This window comes from Pyxicephalus adspersus, chromosome 10 (genome assembly GCF_032062135.1).
Source record: "Pyxicephalus adspersus chromosome 10, UCB_Pads_2.0, whole genome shotgun sequence".
Taxonomy (NCBI): Eukaryota; Metazoa; Chordata; class Amphibia; order Anura; family Pyxicephalidae; genus Pyxicephalus; species Pyxicephalus adspersus.
The window spans coordinates 36,787,904-36,802,938 of NC_092867.1; the positions used below are offsets into that span (position 1 = coordinate 36,787,904).

The 15,035-nt window shown below is 36.6% G+C and overlaps 1 protein-coding gene across 2 annotated transcripts in view; it reads left to right on the top strand.

Moving 5' to 3' along the window:
• Positions 1–9,283: 9,283 nt before the first annotated feature.
• USP54 (ubiquitin specific peptidase 54) overlaps positions 9,284–15,035 on the top strand; it is a 45,544-nt gene continuing 39,792 nt past the window's right edge. For both annotated transcript variants that reach the window (XM_072424876.1, XM_072424877.1), the window contains exon 1: positions 9,284–10,214. In XM_072424876.1, coding sequence (XP_072280977.1) covers positions 10,065–10,214 — 150 coding nt within the window. In that variant the 5' untranslated portion in view covers positions 9,284–10,064. The remainder of the gene's footprint in view (positions 10,215–15,035) is intronic.

Here is a 15,035-nt window from a genome sequence, read left to right on the forward strand (position 1 = left end):
ATAGCTTAGCTCATTCTGGGCATATTTTACTGCAGGCATAAGGAAGTTGTCCTCTGCTCTCCTTTACCCCAGTGATCACTTATCTGGACTTTATATTGTCAGATGTAAAAACATTTGTGCTTAGTTGCCTTTTTTCTTTATATTAGTAAAGTAATATATTTTTTCTATTTGCAGTCATCTTTATACCAAATTAATAATTTATAATTAAAGTTTGATATATAGTTAGGACAACAAAACTTAAGCCAATATCCTGGAATAGCTCAGAGTTTGGAAACCTATAAATGTCTCGAATGCTTATGGTAAAATATTTTTATTAAATCCTGGGTGTTCTTGCTCTCACCAGATCTTAGAAAGAGGTACTGAAATTTCTAGGCCATGAAACGTACATGCCATGCCGTTCCACATATTTACTCAAATATACTCTAATTCTTTGGATTTTTTTTTTTTTTTAATTCTTTTTAGGGTTTGGATACTTAAAATAGTGAGATGGAGCAAGATCTCCTCATTAGGGTGGATTAATGTTCCTTGCAGTCATACCTTAAATATATCAAAACATTTAGTGGCTTGTGAACTGCAGGTGCATTGTCCTACAGAAAGCAAACCCCTTTCCCAGCTTCCCTCAACTATCTATAGAGCATAGTAATGTAACCATTGTTCATCCACAGTGATGAGGCAATGACAAAACATATCACTAGATTGCATGGAGATGGCAACTTGATATTATTTCTCACTGACATTAAAACATTCAGTATCTGCTGGGCTGACAGCTACTGCATACTCAACACGTTCCCTCAATATCTCCAGCCTTGTAGCATTTTTTTAACCTGGATTTGCCAAAACATGAACATGATTATCAGTCCTAGGAATTGACAGTGTTGGTCTCAAAATCTCTATGCTAAGAGATGTCAGTGTAGTGTGACATTTACTTATTTACTTGCACTTACTGCAACATACACCTATTGATGTCTTGGAGTTGTTTTCTACAGAAACTTCATAAAGTTTCTTTTGAAAATTCCACGCTTTGTTGGCATTGTTCTTTCAAAGAAAAAAAAAAGTTCCTATATTCCTTTAAATGTTCCCTTTACAAGATTCTAGGTGTACTGACAAAATAGCTCCCAGGATTTGGAAGTGTCAGGCCAAGAACTGACATCAGAATGATGGCTGGAAAAATCCCTAGATTTCTTTTTAAAGCAAAAAAAACAAAACAAAAAAAAAAAAGGTATTTTATAATTACATTTTTTTTTTGTAAAATAATATTGGTCAAAACCATTATTCATTTTAGGCAGATAGACAAGAAAAATACTTTGCATGCAGCTGTGTATGAATGGAAACTTCAGTGTTTGACAAGAAAATGCTGTATTTGACTTTCTTGATATGTGGCTCACACAAACCATGGGAAGACATGTAGCCTCCAAGGAAAGCAGCACAACACAAAGCAAACGCAGCCTTTGAAGTGCATTGTGTAATACTTAAATAAAGTCAATAGAATTTTGCTGACCTGTGTTTGAGGCGCATTCCAAACATATGCCAAACAACACATTATTCTCCCCAGAAAGTTTTTAAAGCTGGGTGGGTAAACCTGTAGGTGGGTGGCAGCTTCTGTATTGTGAACCAAATTTTCAGTAACCACCCAAAGAAAATCTCTCATTTGCTCTCAGTTATGACACCAGGGCAAAAAGTTGGAGAAATCTCCCCAATGAGGATAAACACTTTATAGCATATACAGCATGGCATCTATGAAACAGAAACTTGTTAGAAGTTCTAACTAATAATAAAATATCAAAAGCTTGAAAGTGTTTTTTTGTTTAGGGCAGTCATGGTATGAATACATTAATATATTACTGGTTTGGGGGAGCTGTCTCCATTCAGTTCTTGAAAATTTTTCGATTACTGTATGAACATGCTAACAATCTCAGTTTAGACATTCTACATACCCAAGTACTGTATATAATCATTCTTATCACTAATTTCACAAACTATCATTCTTGGAATGTTTTCCATACTAAAATCTTTCCTAGAATTTCCACTTGAAGCTTACGTACACTTGTTTGAAAGCAATTTCTCTTGTCATTCTGGAATGTGTTGGTTATTGCAACTGAGGCAGAACCCCAAGCAAATATTCTAAAAACATTTTTAATCTAGATAGGCATATTTAAAAATCCTTTATACCTGGGCCTGTGCATAATGCATGTTTATGTGCTTTGGTAAAAGTTTCTTGTGTATTTTTCATGGTATTTTGCAAGGAGAGAGACTTGGCACCTTGTTTTCTTGTCTGCTTTTATTGATTTCACTGGGTTCCTTGATAGGTGCTGCATTTGAACACCCTATTTGCCGCCTGCAGTGTATTTCTGTTCATTCTAACAACAACACAATTGCACAGGTCTGAAGGACTCAGAGGTTTCTTCAGTAGTACACATGGTGTATAGAATTTGAAAGGAAACTATGCTGCTCTTTTTTTCCAAGCTGCCCACATCATCATCATCATCATCAAAACCTGTGGGGCCATCCTAACTGCTTTATGTATAGCAGGGGAGCCTTCCTGTCACAATAGTGGAGAGCACTGTGATTGTGTCATCACCTGGTAGTGATTCATTATTATTATTAATATTACTACACGGTATTTATATAGCGCCATCATATTAAACAGCGCTGTACAAAGTCGATGGTCATGTCACTAACTGTCCCTCAAAGGAGCTCACAATCTAATCTCCTTACCATAGTCATATGTCATTAATGTAGTCTAGGGTAAATTTTGAAGGGAAACTAATTAACCTTACTGCATGTTTTTGGGATGTGGGAAACCAGAGTACCCGGAGGAAACCCACACAGACACGGGGAGAACCTGCAAACTCCATGCAGATAGTGTTCTGGACGAGATTGTAACCTGGGACCTAGCGCTGCAAAGGCAAGAGCGCTACCTCTGAGCCACTGTGCTGCCCAATGGTACATGGTGCCTTTACACAATGTAAGTGAAACACTGCATAATGTTAACGCTATTGCACGGTAAGGCATATTTGTGGTGTGCCTTAAATTCATGATTTTTTCCACGACACAGAAACCCTGTCTGTCTTTTCTGGGGTATAGCAAAAACAATATTCTTTCCTAAACAGCTACTGGCTCTGCTGCTGTTTGATACTTCCTGGTGTGTCTGATGGTGAGTTCCCTCAGTTCTGTGGTTCCTTTTTGTTTAGCTACATGATTTCAGAACATAAGATGCACATTTGCACATTTACAAGGTAAGACTGAAATGATTGTAACCTACTAATAATAACCTACCTAATAATTTATTTAGTGAGACCCTAAAAATGTTTCAGTCCAATAAAAAGAACAGGATTCCATTTACTGACCTAAATGTACATTGTATAGATGGTTACTGCATGCTCTGCAATCAGTTTGCTTTATGCAGATGCTTTTAGCAAACTAAAATGTGTTCAAACCTAGTCAAAAGAAAAATGAATTTAGTAGATTAGTGCATAGTTCAATAATAGGAAAGTACATTAAAACATGGTGAAATCGGAAAGTATCTGCTAAATTTTACTACAATAAATTTTATTCAGATTGCTATTGACTATACTTTGCACATTCATTGTTTTAGTGGTCTTGGGATCAGCCCACTAATAGCCTAAAGCTGCGTACACACTGCCAATTTTTGTCGTTGGAAAGGATCTTTCACGATACTGCCGGGCACTGCTAGATAATAAAGGAATAAGGGATATGCCAGATTGGTAAAGTTTCCCCCGTGTCTTACTGAATGATTTATCCTGATCCCCATTACTGACCATATACAGGTAGCCCCCGGGTTAAGGACATCTGACATACTGACGACTCCTAGATATGAGCGGGCTTCCCTGCTTCCTTGTGTGCAGGACAGAGGCTTGGAGGGGGCAGTTTGCATAACTTGCAGAAGAAATCTTTTGCTAAACATAACTGAGACTGAGCTCTTTAATGACCAAGACAAACTCTACAGTTGTTTCTTGCATATCAAAGCACAGTATGCTCCAGAAGTTAAGGAATGTCTAGGCTCCATAAAGTTTTTTTTTTGCTTTGTTTGTGATTAACTCACAGTAAGGATTGAATACAGTAATTGACACCACACTGCCTAATATGTTGATACAAACATCTGTCCTAATTGCATTTAGTAAAATAATGTACATGTTCCGACTTACATACAAATTCAACTTAGGAACAAACCTACTGTCTGTCTGTCTGCATGGAAAGCAAACAAAGATGGTTCCATAACGTCAATATTCAATCAATAGGTGCAATCTGAAGTATTCTAAATTCTTTCTTCATGGACTCACTGGTTTTAATAATATAAGATTCAGTAAAAGGTTATATTAAAAAGAGCTAAAACGTAACATATCTAAGTGAACAGTAGCGTAGTATGAAACTTCCCGGTATGCATATTCCTTTTTTAGGAGGGGGCAGCTTGCTTTTAGCTTGACTTTCATGAATACATATCTGGATTAAATGGTGATCTTTTTGAATCATTCAGATTTTATAAGTCGTAAAGGGTTTAAATAACCGAATGGGAGACTTTATGCATATATACACCCTGCATGCTGCATGACTGAAACACATAAGAAGGTCTGTTCCACCCAGAAAGTTTCATGACTAATAAACTGAGACTACTAATGTTTGTTTTCTGTCCTTTCATTCTCATTTTTGTTGTCCGTCTTGCATCACTCCGTGATTAATGAGCATACATTTACATACAGTCAGTGTCTTATAATACAACATTATGTAATAAAACTGGTTGGTGTATTTGTGAGATTTTTGTTTTACTTCCACAGCAATATTTGGCAGCTTTTTGTGAAACCAAAGATAAGGACTTGGAACTGGCTTCTGAATAATCTTCCTGACTGCTTTCACAATGATGCTGTTGTGTGTATGTGAGGGGGAGGGAGCTGTGAATTCCTTTTGGATAGCAGTTTCTGAATGTTAGAAAATGATTTTCATTTCCCTTCAGGGGAAAAACAATAATAATATCTTGTGGTTAACTATAGAAATAAAAGGCCTGTTAAAAACATTTACTGATAGTCAAAATGCTAAAACCACTAGTAGGTGAAGAAAATATGTTTATAATCTTGTCATGGGGCATGTAGTGGTAGAAGTCAGTTCCTAAAGGTGATCTGTTGACTGCATAACAAACCGAGGGACCTTGATGAGGGCCAAATTGTGACGACCAGATCTGGGTCAGGGCATCTCCAAATAGTATGTTTTGTGCAAGACTTCTATTATGCCGTGGTTGGAACCTACCAAAAGTAGTACAAGGAACTTGGGAAGAGGGTCATTGACACCCAAGTCTCCTTGATGACAGGAGCTGGAACATATGAAGACTAGCATTTCTGGCCCAGTCCCATAGAAGAGCTACTTTATCACAAAAATTACTAAACCTAAATACTGGCTGTAAGAGTGGTCAGAACACACAGTGCACCTTAGCTTTCATCATAACTGCAGACCAGTCAGTTCATGCCATTTCCCAGTTATTGATAGTCATGTCAGTTGGTGAAAAAAGCAAGTGGGAACAAACTGGACAATGGATCAATGGTCTGATGAATTACTTTATTTAGATGATGTGATTGCCAATGTGTGAATGTGTGTTGTTTACACAGGGAATATTTGTCAGCAGAATGCACGCATGCATGAAATAAAGGCACAATGGTGGAAGCAGCTCTGTGTATTAAAGTATCAAAGTTACTACTCACTGGGGGTTCCGATCACTGTTTTTTGTACATGTTTTGTAGTACAGGTAGTCCCTGGGTTAAGGACATCCGATGCTCAAATTTTAATGACTTTAAATATGACTGTGCTTTAACCTTAGGGTGCCTATATATAATATATTTCTTAAAGCCATTGGATTGGAAAAATGTTGTTTGTGGGGTGTATTTCCTTCATCCCTTTCCCTTGTGTTCTGAACAAATATTATAAATATTTGCAATGTAGCATGTAGTAGCTTGATTAAGTTATTAAAATATGGACCATCGATAGCATTATTTAGGATATTCATTTAATGCACAGAAGGTAACAAGGACACTGGATTTCTATCATGTTTGAAAGCAGGCTGGAAAGCTACAATATACATTTTTGTATTATACATTTACAATATACATTTCTGGGGCGGAAATACCATTTAATATCAATCCCAGCTACCTCCTTGGACTGGGACTACCCCAGCTCTTTTCATCCAATGGTGAAGGTGACACAAAAAAATGTTAGTCTGTTTGCTGGATCTCAGCCTGTAAGATAGTGGAGGGGCTGACAAAACAAAACTGAGGTATTTGTTTAGTCATAGACCGTATTACAACTGAAAGGGAGGGGTCCTTTTATTTAATGGAAAGTATTTGGCGCTAGGTCTGCTTTAAGTACTAAACCGATCTCCTGACTTTGACCTTATTTTAGGACAGAAATGGTTATCCCACCCCCAAGAAAAGAAAATGATTGGATGTATCAAAATGTTTTCTTGTCCAGTTGGATTAGGTGGAAATGATATGCAATAGGTCCTAATGAGGTTATAAGGCTTCCAACTAATGCATTTCTATGAATAATAACAATGGCACACCAGTGTGATATTTATTATGAGCTAAACATTTTTCATATGATAATTATTGGGATTTAAAATAATAACCACATGTAATTATTTAGCTAATTTAGGTCACCAGCCAAGTTTCCTCAGTCTTCCTAAAATACTATATTTATTTTCTTTTTTTCCCTGTTATGTAATACTACACACCTCATCCCTTCCTGAAGGTATACAGATAAGTGATGAGAAGCATTAGGTAAATGCTAAGCTACACCCAGTTTTATCCAGCAGACTTTCAGATCTTTGAAGCTACCTGGATTGCCTAATACCAGATTGTGTTCTAGTTAATTGTTGCTTTAGTATACTAGAGCTGGGATTTCTGCTTTGAACCATAACATTATTCTACCAATTAGAGTTTTAGATAGGAACATTCTGCTTATATAGCATGGTTTGCCAGTTCTGCAGTGTGTACCACGCTCCACAAAGCTCTGCATGAAGACACAGACCCCCTTTGTGTTTGGGGTCGGACACCTGCTGCTTGACTTCTCAAACTTTGTTGTTGTGGTAAAAATCTCTTTACAGCCTGGCCAGAGATGAAATAACATGGCCTTAACTGTCTTTGTAACTAGAAATGATAGAATTCTTATATTTTAGATACAGAATACTTTACAATTCATTGTACTTTACTATGGCAAGATTAAAGTGGAACATCCGTGTACTACTTCATACATGACTGGAGACACATGTAAGGGGCATTTTTTCTGACAAAATTGTATGAAGGAGTTTTCAAAACTGTCCACTCTACTTTGCTTTGCGTATCAGCCTGCTGTTGGCGTTACTTATAATGTTTGTTCACCATACCCTGAGGTTACTCTACTCGTTTATAGAACTTGGCAGGCATTCCCATTGCAATGTAGTAGCACCGATTTAAAAGAAATAGTAATGACAACCTTTTAAAATATCAAAATTACTTAAAAAAAGTTGTGGGAATTGAATGTGTACTAAAGAGTGTTTAAAATCATGTTTTGTGAGCTCATCCTCCCATTCTAGCATTGAAGGTCAGTCTGCAACATGGTATGAAAACTCTAAAAAATGAGGGGATCTATCATTTCATACTATTGCTGGCAACTCACATTAATTTTTACTTATATATATTGAATAAAACATGTTAGGCTGCCTCACATTTTTGCAGTTTTGATTTAGTTCAGAATTACTGTAGAATTTATGGTTACACTTCTAAGCAACTATGTGGGTTTATATATAGAGAAGGAAAAATGTTTGATGTACATTGTCCTACATTCACATTGAAAATGAGGGGGAAAAAAATCAGAGTATTGACATACTAGGAGTAAAACTTGTGGGAACTTAAAGAGCTCATTCACATCATTGCATTATGATAACTTCAACTGATGCAGTGACTTGTATAGCCATGAATTGTCTTCAACAATACAGGAACAAGTCCAGCTGAATGGGACAAACTACTGCTAGCTGTACAATGGACTGGATATCTGATAAGCTACACAGACATATGTCTTTTCACTTTCCCACCACAGCAAGGGAAGACATATACCAAGTCTTTCAGGTTTTAAGGTAGCAATGTGGCTTTCATTCTTTCTACATGATGGTAATGGTGCTTGACATTTAGCCAGTAAAGTATCAAAACCTTTACTTATTGATGATAAGAGAGTCCTTAGATTTGTGTAAACTCTAACAACAACTGACTTGGAACTCAAACAGAGCTTCATCTTGTTCTTAAGTTACTGTGGACAGTAGTGGTGGCAGAGTAACGTCAACGATAAAAAGCCTCAAGTGACATCTACATCTCTTCTTCTGCCCATAGAGGCGAATAGGCAGTACCTGCGCTGTGCCTGTCAATTCATGTGCAGAACAAAGCTCTTCCCTGTTTCTTATGGACGTATTGCATGGTTCTAGCCAGAGCCTCTGCTATGATTCTTCCTCCTGGGCTGCATCCTCTATAAATAGGAAGCGGATCAGCTAAATCTTTTAATCTGTATCTTATTCTTTATAAATGGTATGGTACATTTACTGTTTATTCTAGTGCATGTACCAAGGATTTTTCTACTAATCTAGGTGCTTGGTGCCTTGACTTTGATGTCTGCTTAGTGTTTTTTTTTTTTTTCTTTTTTCTTACCTAAGGAGGACAGCAATACCAATTAATATTATTCATAATAATAATAATATTAATGAACAGTATTTTTTATAGCGCCAACATATTATGCATCGCTGTACAATAAATAGGGGTTGTAAATGACAGACAAGACAGTGACACGGGAGGAGGAGAGGACACTGTCCTGAAGAGCTTTCAATCTAAGAGGTGGGGCAGTCTAATTAAGTTGAAGTTTTCTTTCCCACTGCAATGGTTTTCTTGCCATAATATACCATACTATAGTAATTTTCTACTGTATACTTTAAAGTTTTTTTTTTTGGTTTATGTTTTCAATGTGTAGATTTGTAAATAAAATATCTGAGATCTCATATGGAAAGATCAAATTCTAGAATTGTTTTTTTTCTCCAAAACATCCACACATCTACTTTTGTTGCACTGTCATGCTTTGTGTGTAAAAGAAAGACTGGGGAGATTTAGTAATGCATCAATCAAGTACCAAGGTATATGACAACCTTGTCACGCAGCGTCCTCCCAAGTCATAGGATTAAGCCTGGCAGTTTATAGTGATCGTTCTGTGTTCTAAATATAACTCCTTGTTATGATGAAATTCACACCCTATGAAACATAAGTAAGCTTTGCCAGAATTGGCAGTGTACCATATAGCAATGCAGCAAAGTAATTAAGGCAACATTTTGGATAATTCCTTTTTTACCACGCTCCCACTACTTTGTCTTTTTTTTTTTTTTTTTTTTTTTTACAACCGGGAATTTACATAAAAGGAACAAAACAAGAAAAAGCATCTCCGAGAACTTTGGTGTCTTACAGCGTTTGTGAAGAGCTTTCTAGTTTTGGTAAAATCTAAAACAAACAGAAGAGATTCCTACAATTTTTTGCTGCAACCTGCCTTAGCTGAAGTTGTCTGTCTTACTCCCCCTTGTGCTCCACAGGGGGCTCCCGGTCATGTGAGAAGTGTTGGTGCGCTGTGGGTAGGAGTTGCTTCCAGTTTTTTTCACTTGTTTTTGTGTTCCTGCCCTGCTTCATCCCACAGAGCTGGAGGCAATTGAGACATCCTTCCTTCTGCTTCAATCTCAGCTGGACAAGAAGCATTTCATTCTCAAACACTTATAAAATAACCTGTAGTATTTAATTTGTTTCTAATGCTGGATTTCACTGGAAGAATTTCTAAACTATTTTAATTGGAACAGGTCCTTTTCCCCCTAGTTTCATCAAAGTATTCCTATTCCTGCATCAGCAGCCCTTGTACTTGGCTCATTCTCAATGGGTAGAGCTGAAAGTAACATTCTTCGGTTTATTTGTTCATGCTGACCTGTTCAAAGGGTTTTATCCCATCTGAAGATCTTTGGATATAGCCTCACTTGGTGGTTTTATTTACATTTTTTACCACTGTTCTCAATGATGTCTTGGAAGAGGAGTTATTTCTCTACTGGTCGAGGAGGGGAACATGAGATGTTTACTCCACGCAATTCCATATCCATCGCCCCAAGCAAAGGCCTGATTAATGAACCAGGACAAAATAGCTGCTTCCTGAATAGTGCACTACAGGTAAGGAGGTGCATGGCATGTTCTCATATTAAATGTTTCTGCTCTTTTTACTTTGATTTAGATATTTTTATGTTTTATCCTCATATCTGTAAAATGTCTTGTAATTTTGGCAATGTTTTGTACATGTACTGTATGGGATTGAAACATATTAGTATATAAATATTTTTATTATTGAACTAATGCCTTTTTAATGGCTGGCAAGGAAACACATATCTTGACCATTATACCTGACCTGTCTCCCTCAGTCCTGTATAAGGTCTCATGCTGCCTGTCAGCCATCTCCTCATGGATGTCTGACCGATTCCTGAAACTCAACCTGGATAAAACAGAACTCATCATCATCCCCCCCTGACATATATCTAACTGTTCCTGTATCACTGTCTGTATTAGTCTGTCATTTGCAATCCCTATTTAATGTACAGCGCTGCGTAATATGTTGGCGCTATATAAATCCTGTTGAATAATAATAATAATATCTTTAATACAAACTATTGGAGCATTTTGGTCCTATCCTTCTAGATTTTTTTTTGAGAAAAGTAAACCAACCCTACCAAGCACTAAATAAAACAAGCCTAGAGAAATGTCTAAATTCTACAGCACAGAAACACAGAGTGATGTGATAGATAATGAAAATAATTTACTATTGCAGCTTGATTTTTTAAGTTTGCACATAGGTAGCCATTAAACATTTTTTTAGGTAAAATCAGTTGCAACAGTGAAGTTGCACTTAGGTTTTTGTTTTTATTGACCTAGTTTGGAGTCTGGGATACAATGGTATGCTGATTATTGCCAATTACCACAATGTGTACATTTTTTTGAAGCCCTAGATCCTTTAGGCTTCATGTATGTAAAATGTTTGCCTCTTCCTGTTTTAAGTTATTGTTAAATAGTTGTCTTTCATTATTATTCTCTTAAACTGAAAAACTAAAAAAAAATATTGGATACAAAAAAATTGTTGCAATTAATGTGACTAAATCTACTGCAAAAAGTTGTGAAACTCTCGCCTGCCTAGTGTGGCTGTCTCAGGGGTCAGAAACTTTGCATGGTTTGCAGTTCATAGGGACATGATTGTTTTGGTATCTCCCTTGGTAAATCGGCATCCTAAAATCCTTTAGAATTGTGTCCTGGAGCATTGGAAAGTGGTGGTAACCAACGAACAATGCTAACTGCTCAGCTACAAATTTTTTCATTCTCTTTCTAGTTGGGATGTCTTTGAAACAGTGCATTGTTTTCTCCAATAATATATGTTGCAGATCTGTATCCTCTGTGATACATCTGTATGATTTTCCCAAGTGTTATTCACAGCACTGGGTATGGTTTATCTTTCCATCCCCTGAAATCTGCGGTAAATACTCCCACAGGAACCATTGCACCTGAATTATATGTCTGATAAAAGATTAGCCAGCCCTCAGTGATGCATTACACTTTGTAAATGTGTGCAGTTTAATGTGTGCTAGCTTCTCTGCAGAGCTTAATGCACAAGCATTGAAGAAAAAGCTGGCAACTGTTGCCAAGGAAATCGTAGTACTGAGTGATATATTAGAGTATATATTAACAAAGCTAGTAGGTGATTAATAGAGCAAACACAAGTAAGTGCCCAGTGCAGGGAAATATAAATGGTGACAGCCTGTGAAGAAACTACACTGTTATGGTCATGCTAATTAGGAGGAGTTACAGGGAGACTAAAGCCTGTGCAAACTTTGTTTTATTGTGTATTTCTTTTCTGTCAGAACAAGCAAATAAAATCTGGGTATGTTCAAGTGATTATAAACTTGTTTGTATTGCAGTGATATGTTGTAATGGCGATTAACCTACGTGATACTATATTAGCCCAAGGAATGCAGTAAATCTTACACACACACACACACACACACACACACACACACACACACACACATATATATATTATCGTTACACAGTATTTTTATAGAGCCAACATATTATGCAGCGCTTTACAAAGTTCATAGCCATGTCACTAGCTGTCCCTCAAAGGGGGTCACAATCTAATGTCCCTACCATAGTCATAGGTCATTATTACAGTCTAAGGTCAATTATTTGGAAGAAGCCAATTAACCTAACTGCATGTTTTTAGAATGTGGGAGGAAACTGGAGTACCCGGAGGAAACCCACTCTAGCATGAGGCTATGATTGCTGGAGGTTTTATTCCATTAGATGCCATCATACTGCATTGCTTGTGTAATACCAGGTTGGTGCTAACTTGAGATTCTCGCAAAAGTGTGGTTAGTGGGAGAAAATCGGACCATCTAAAACAAGCTGATCCTTTTTGTCTGTTTCCAAAAGGTTTAACCTACAGTTTTTGGCCAGACTACAGATATTTACAGTTTCTAGGGCCTGAGGAGCATCTAATCTTTAGCTTGTTAGTGTGTGGGAATCCGCTAAGGGCTATGAAATCATCCCAATCATTTGATGAGTTTTCATGTTGGAAAATGCCTACAGACCTAAAAACTTGCCCCTGATTTTTCATATTCACATTGAGAAGATGTTCTTCCATAGAGCCAGGTTAAGCTACGTACACACTTCCAATTATTATCGTTGGTAAACGAACGATCCCGCACGATATCTGCGAACGATCGTATAGCACCGATCCTGTACATACAGATAACGACAGGATCGTTCGCAGATATGGTACACACGATAGATGCGATCGTTTGAACGATACAGGAAGTGACGTGCACCATTGTTAGTATTTTTTATTAATAGAAGATTTAGACTTTTTCTGAAACTGTAACATCCTTGTAGTAGACAACCCTCTTCAGCCTTCTGACGTTGGTTCCCCCTTTCATCTTCAAACTTTTGAATGAGTTCAGGTATGATACAATTCCCCACCCTAAATTCTTCTGTTGTGTTTCCTATTATTATATATGGAAATATTTACCATCGCCATTGGTTTAACTTTTAGCTTCAGGGTTGCGATTTTCCTTGTATTTATGTTATGTATTTATGTTTATGAACTTAAATGGTTTCGTAGAAATGTATTCCTGGGCACAAAATATGTCTTGTATTCTGGCATCTGTATTTTGTATCTGTTGACCTCCCAAGTCATGTCTTATTGCCAGCATCACTCTCTTTAGTGTTTTTTTGTTTTTGTTTTTTTAGATAAAGCTGCACACTTTCAAAATATCCAGATGCAGTGCGAAAAACCTAATAAAGTTGTCTGCTTTGTATTTTAGCTAATCAAAATCTTTCTTAAGATTTTAGAAACATTAACCACCTGGGCGTTTCACTGATGTCTAGATTTCTGTACCAAAAGCAGTACACTGTTGTAGACCTGTAACTTACAGAAATATGTCCGAACAAGGGTCTAGTAGATATCATGAATATAAAAAAAGTTTGAAACACACAATCATGAAAAAAACACAAAAAAAATCACAAAAAAAATAAAATAAAATTCTTTAATAGAATTAAATAAAAAACACAAAAATCAGCTTAAACAAGAATACATAAATAAATAAAAAATACTGAAAATGCAATAATTCGGTATACTGTGTAGTAATATTTTCTAAAACACCTCCCTAGTGGTAAATTTTAAAACAGAGTCCAACGTCACATACGTCATAATTCACCAAATTACCACATAACCGAAATTTGTCCAAAATTTTAAATTTAACAATTTTTTCAAGTGTTTTTACCCCGAACTAATTCGGGTTTAACGCCCAGGTGGTTAAAGCTGCCATTGCTGAATGTTGCAAATACTAGTTGCCTGGCTTGACCCTTTTACTTTAAAGCTTACAGTTGCTGACCTAGTATCAATGGCAGCCCCTGGTTAACTTTAAGTTGAACTCAAGCCCGCTATACCCATTTGTCCCTGTTCTGCCACAGAATGCCGCTAAGTGCCATATACTTAGACTCTGGTTCTTTAAAGAGGCCTCTTTCTAAAATACAGTTTATGCTACTAGGTCTAATTTAAAATATAAATATATATTGTGTGCATTTATTTTTGTTTCCCTCTTTATTAAGCAATCTTAGATGTATGAAAATATTTAGCTTTAATCTGCATAGAAACAGTTATGCATGCACTATAGTTAATGAGATATAATACCATAGGAATTTAGTGATGCAAAATATAAAGCTGATAATTGCACACTAGAGCTTCGTGAAAAGCAAACCTACCTGAAATACCAGTAATTATTCTCCTTTATGATTGAAAGTGACAGGACCTGGAAATGTTCTGAATATGGGGGGTGAATGAGAGTACCATTTAATGTAAAAAAAAAAAAAGCAGCATAGTCCTATTAAAAATAGGCATTAGGCTCACTTTTTACACTAAATGGGTAGCAGCACTTAGCTACTGTCCAATGCTTTTGTACAATACCCTGGCTTTCAGGCTTCATTTTTTTCCCAATCTTGTCAGGTTGCTACCATTGGCTATTGGTGTTGAGCCCTTGGCACTGCTTCTGAAAAGCTTAGCCAATACAAGGCTTGGAAATTATATTTGAACATAAATGATGTCTCTTTGCAGAGTTTGATATTAGCACGCTCAAATCTGCACTTTACTTCATATTTAACTTTTAGACAAATTAGCCCGTGTCTAGTCTCCAGGTTAAGAACTACATACCCTAAACCGTAATAATAATAATTTTTTATGGGAAACTACACCATTTTTCCTTCTATTTGGAGATTTGTTTTACTTTCTTGTTCAAAAAAAAAAAATAAAAAAAAAGATTTCTGCTTGGGCCTATTACCTCTCTAAAAAGGACTCATGAAAACACCTGAAACCCAAAATTTCCTTTTTGAGTGCTCCCAGTCCATAATACTTCCCCCACAATATGTCACTTTATGAGACTATGAATTTTAAGGACA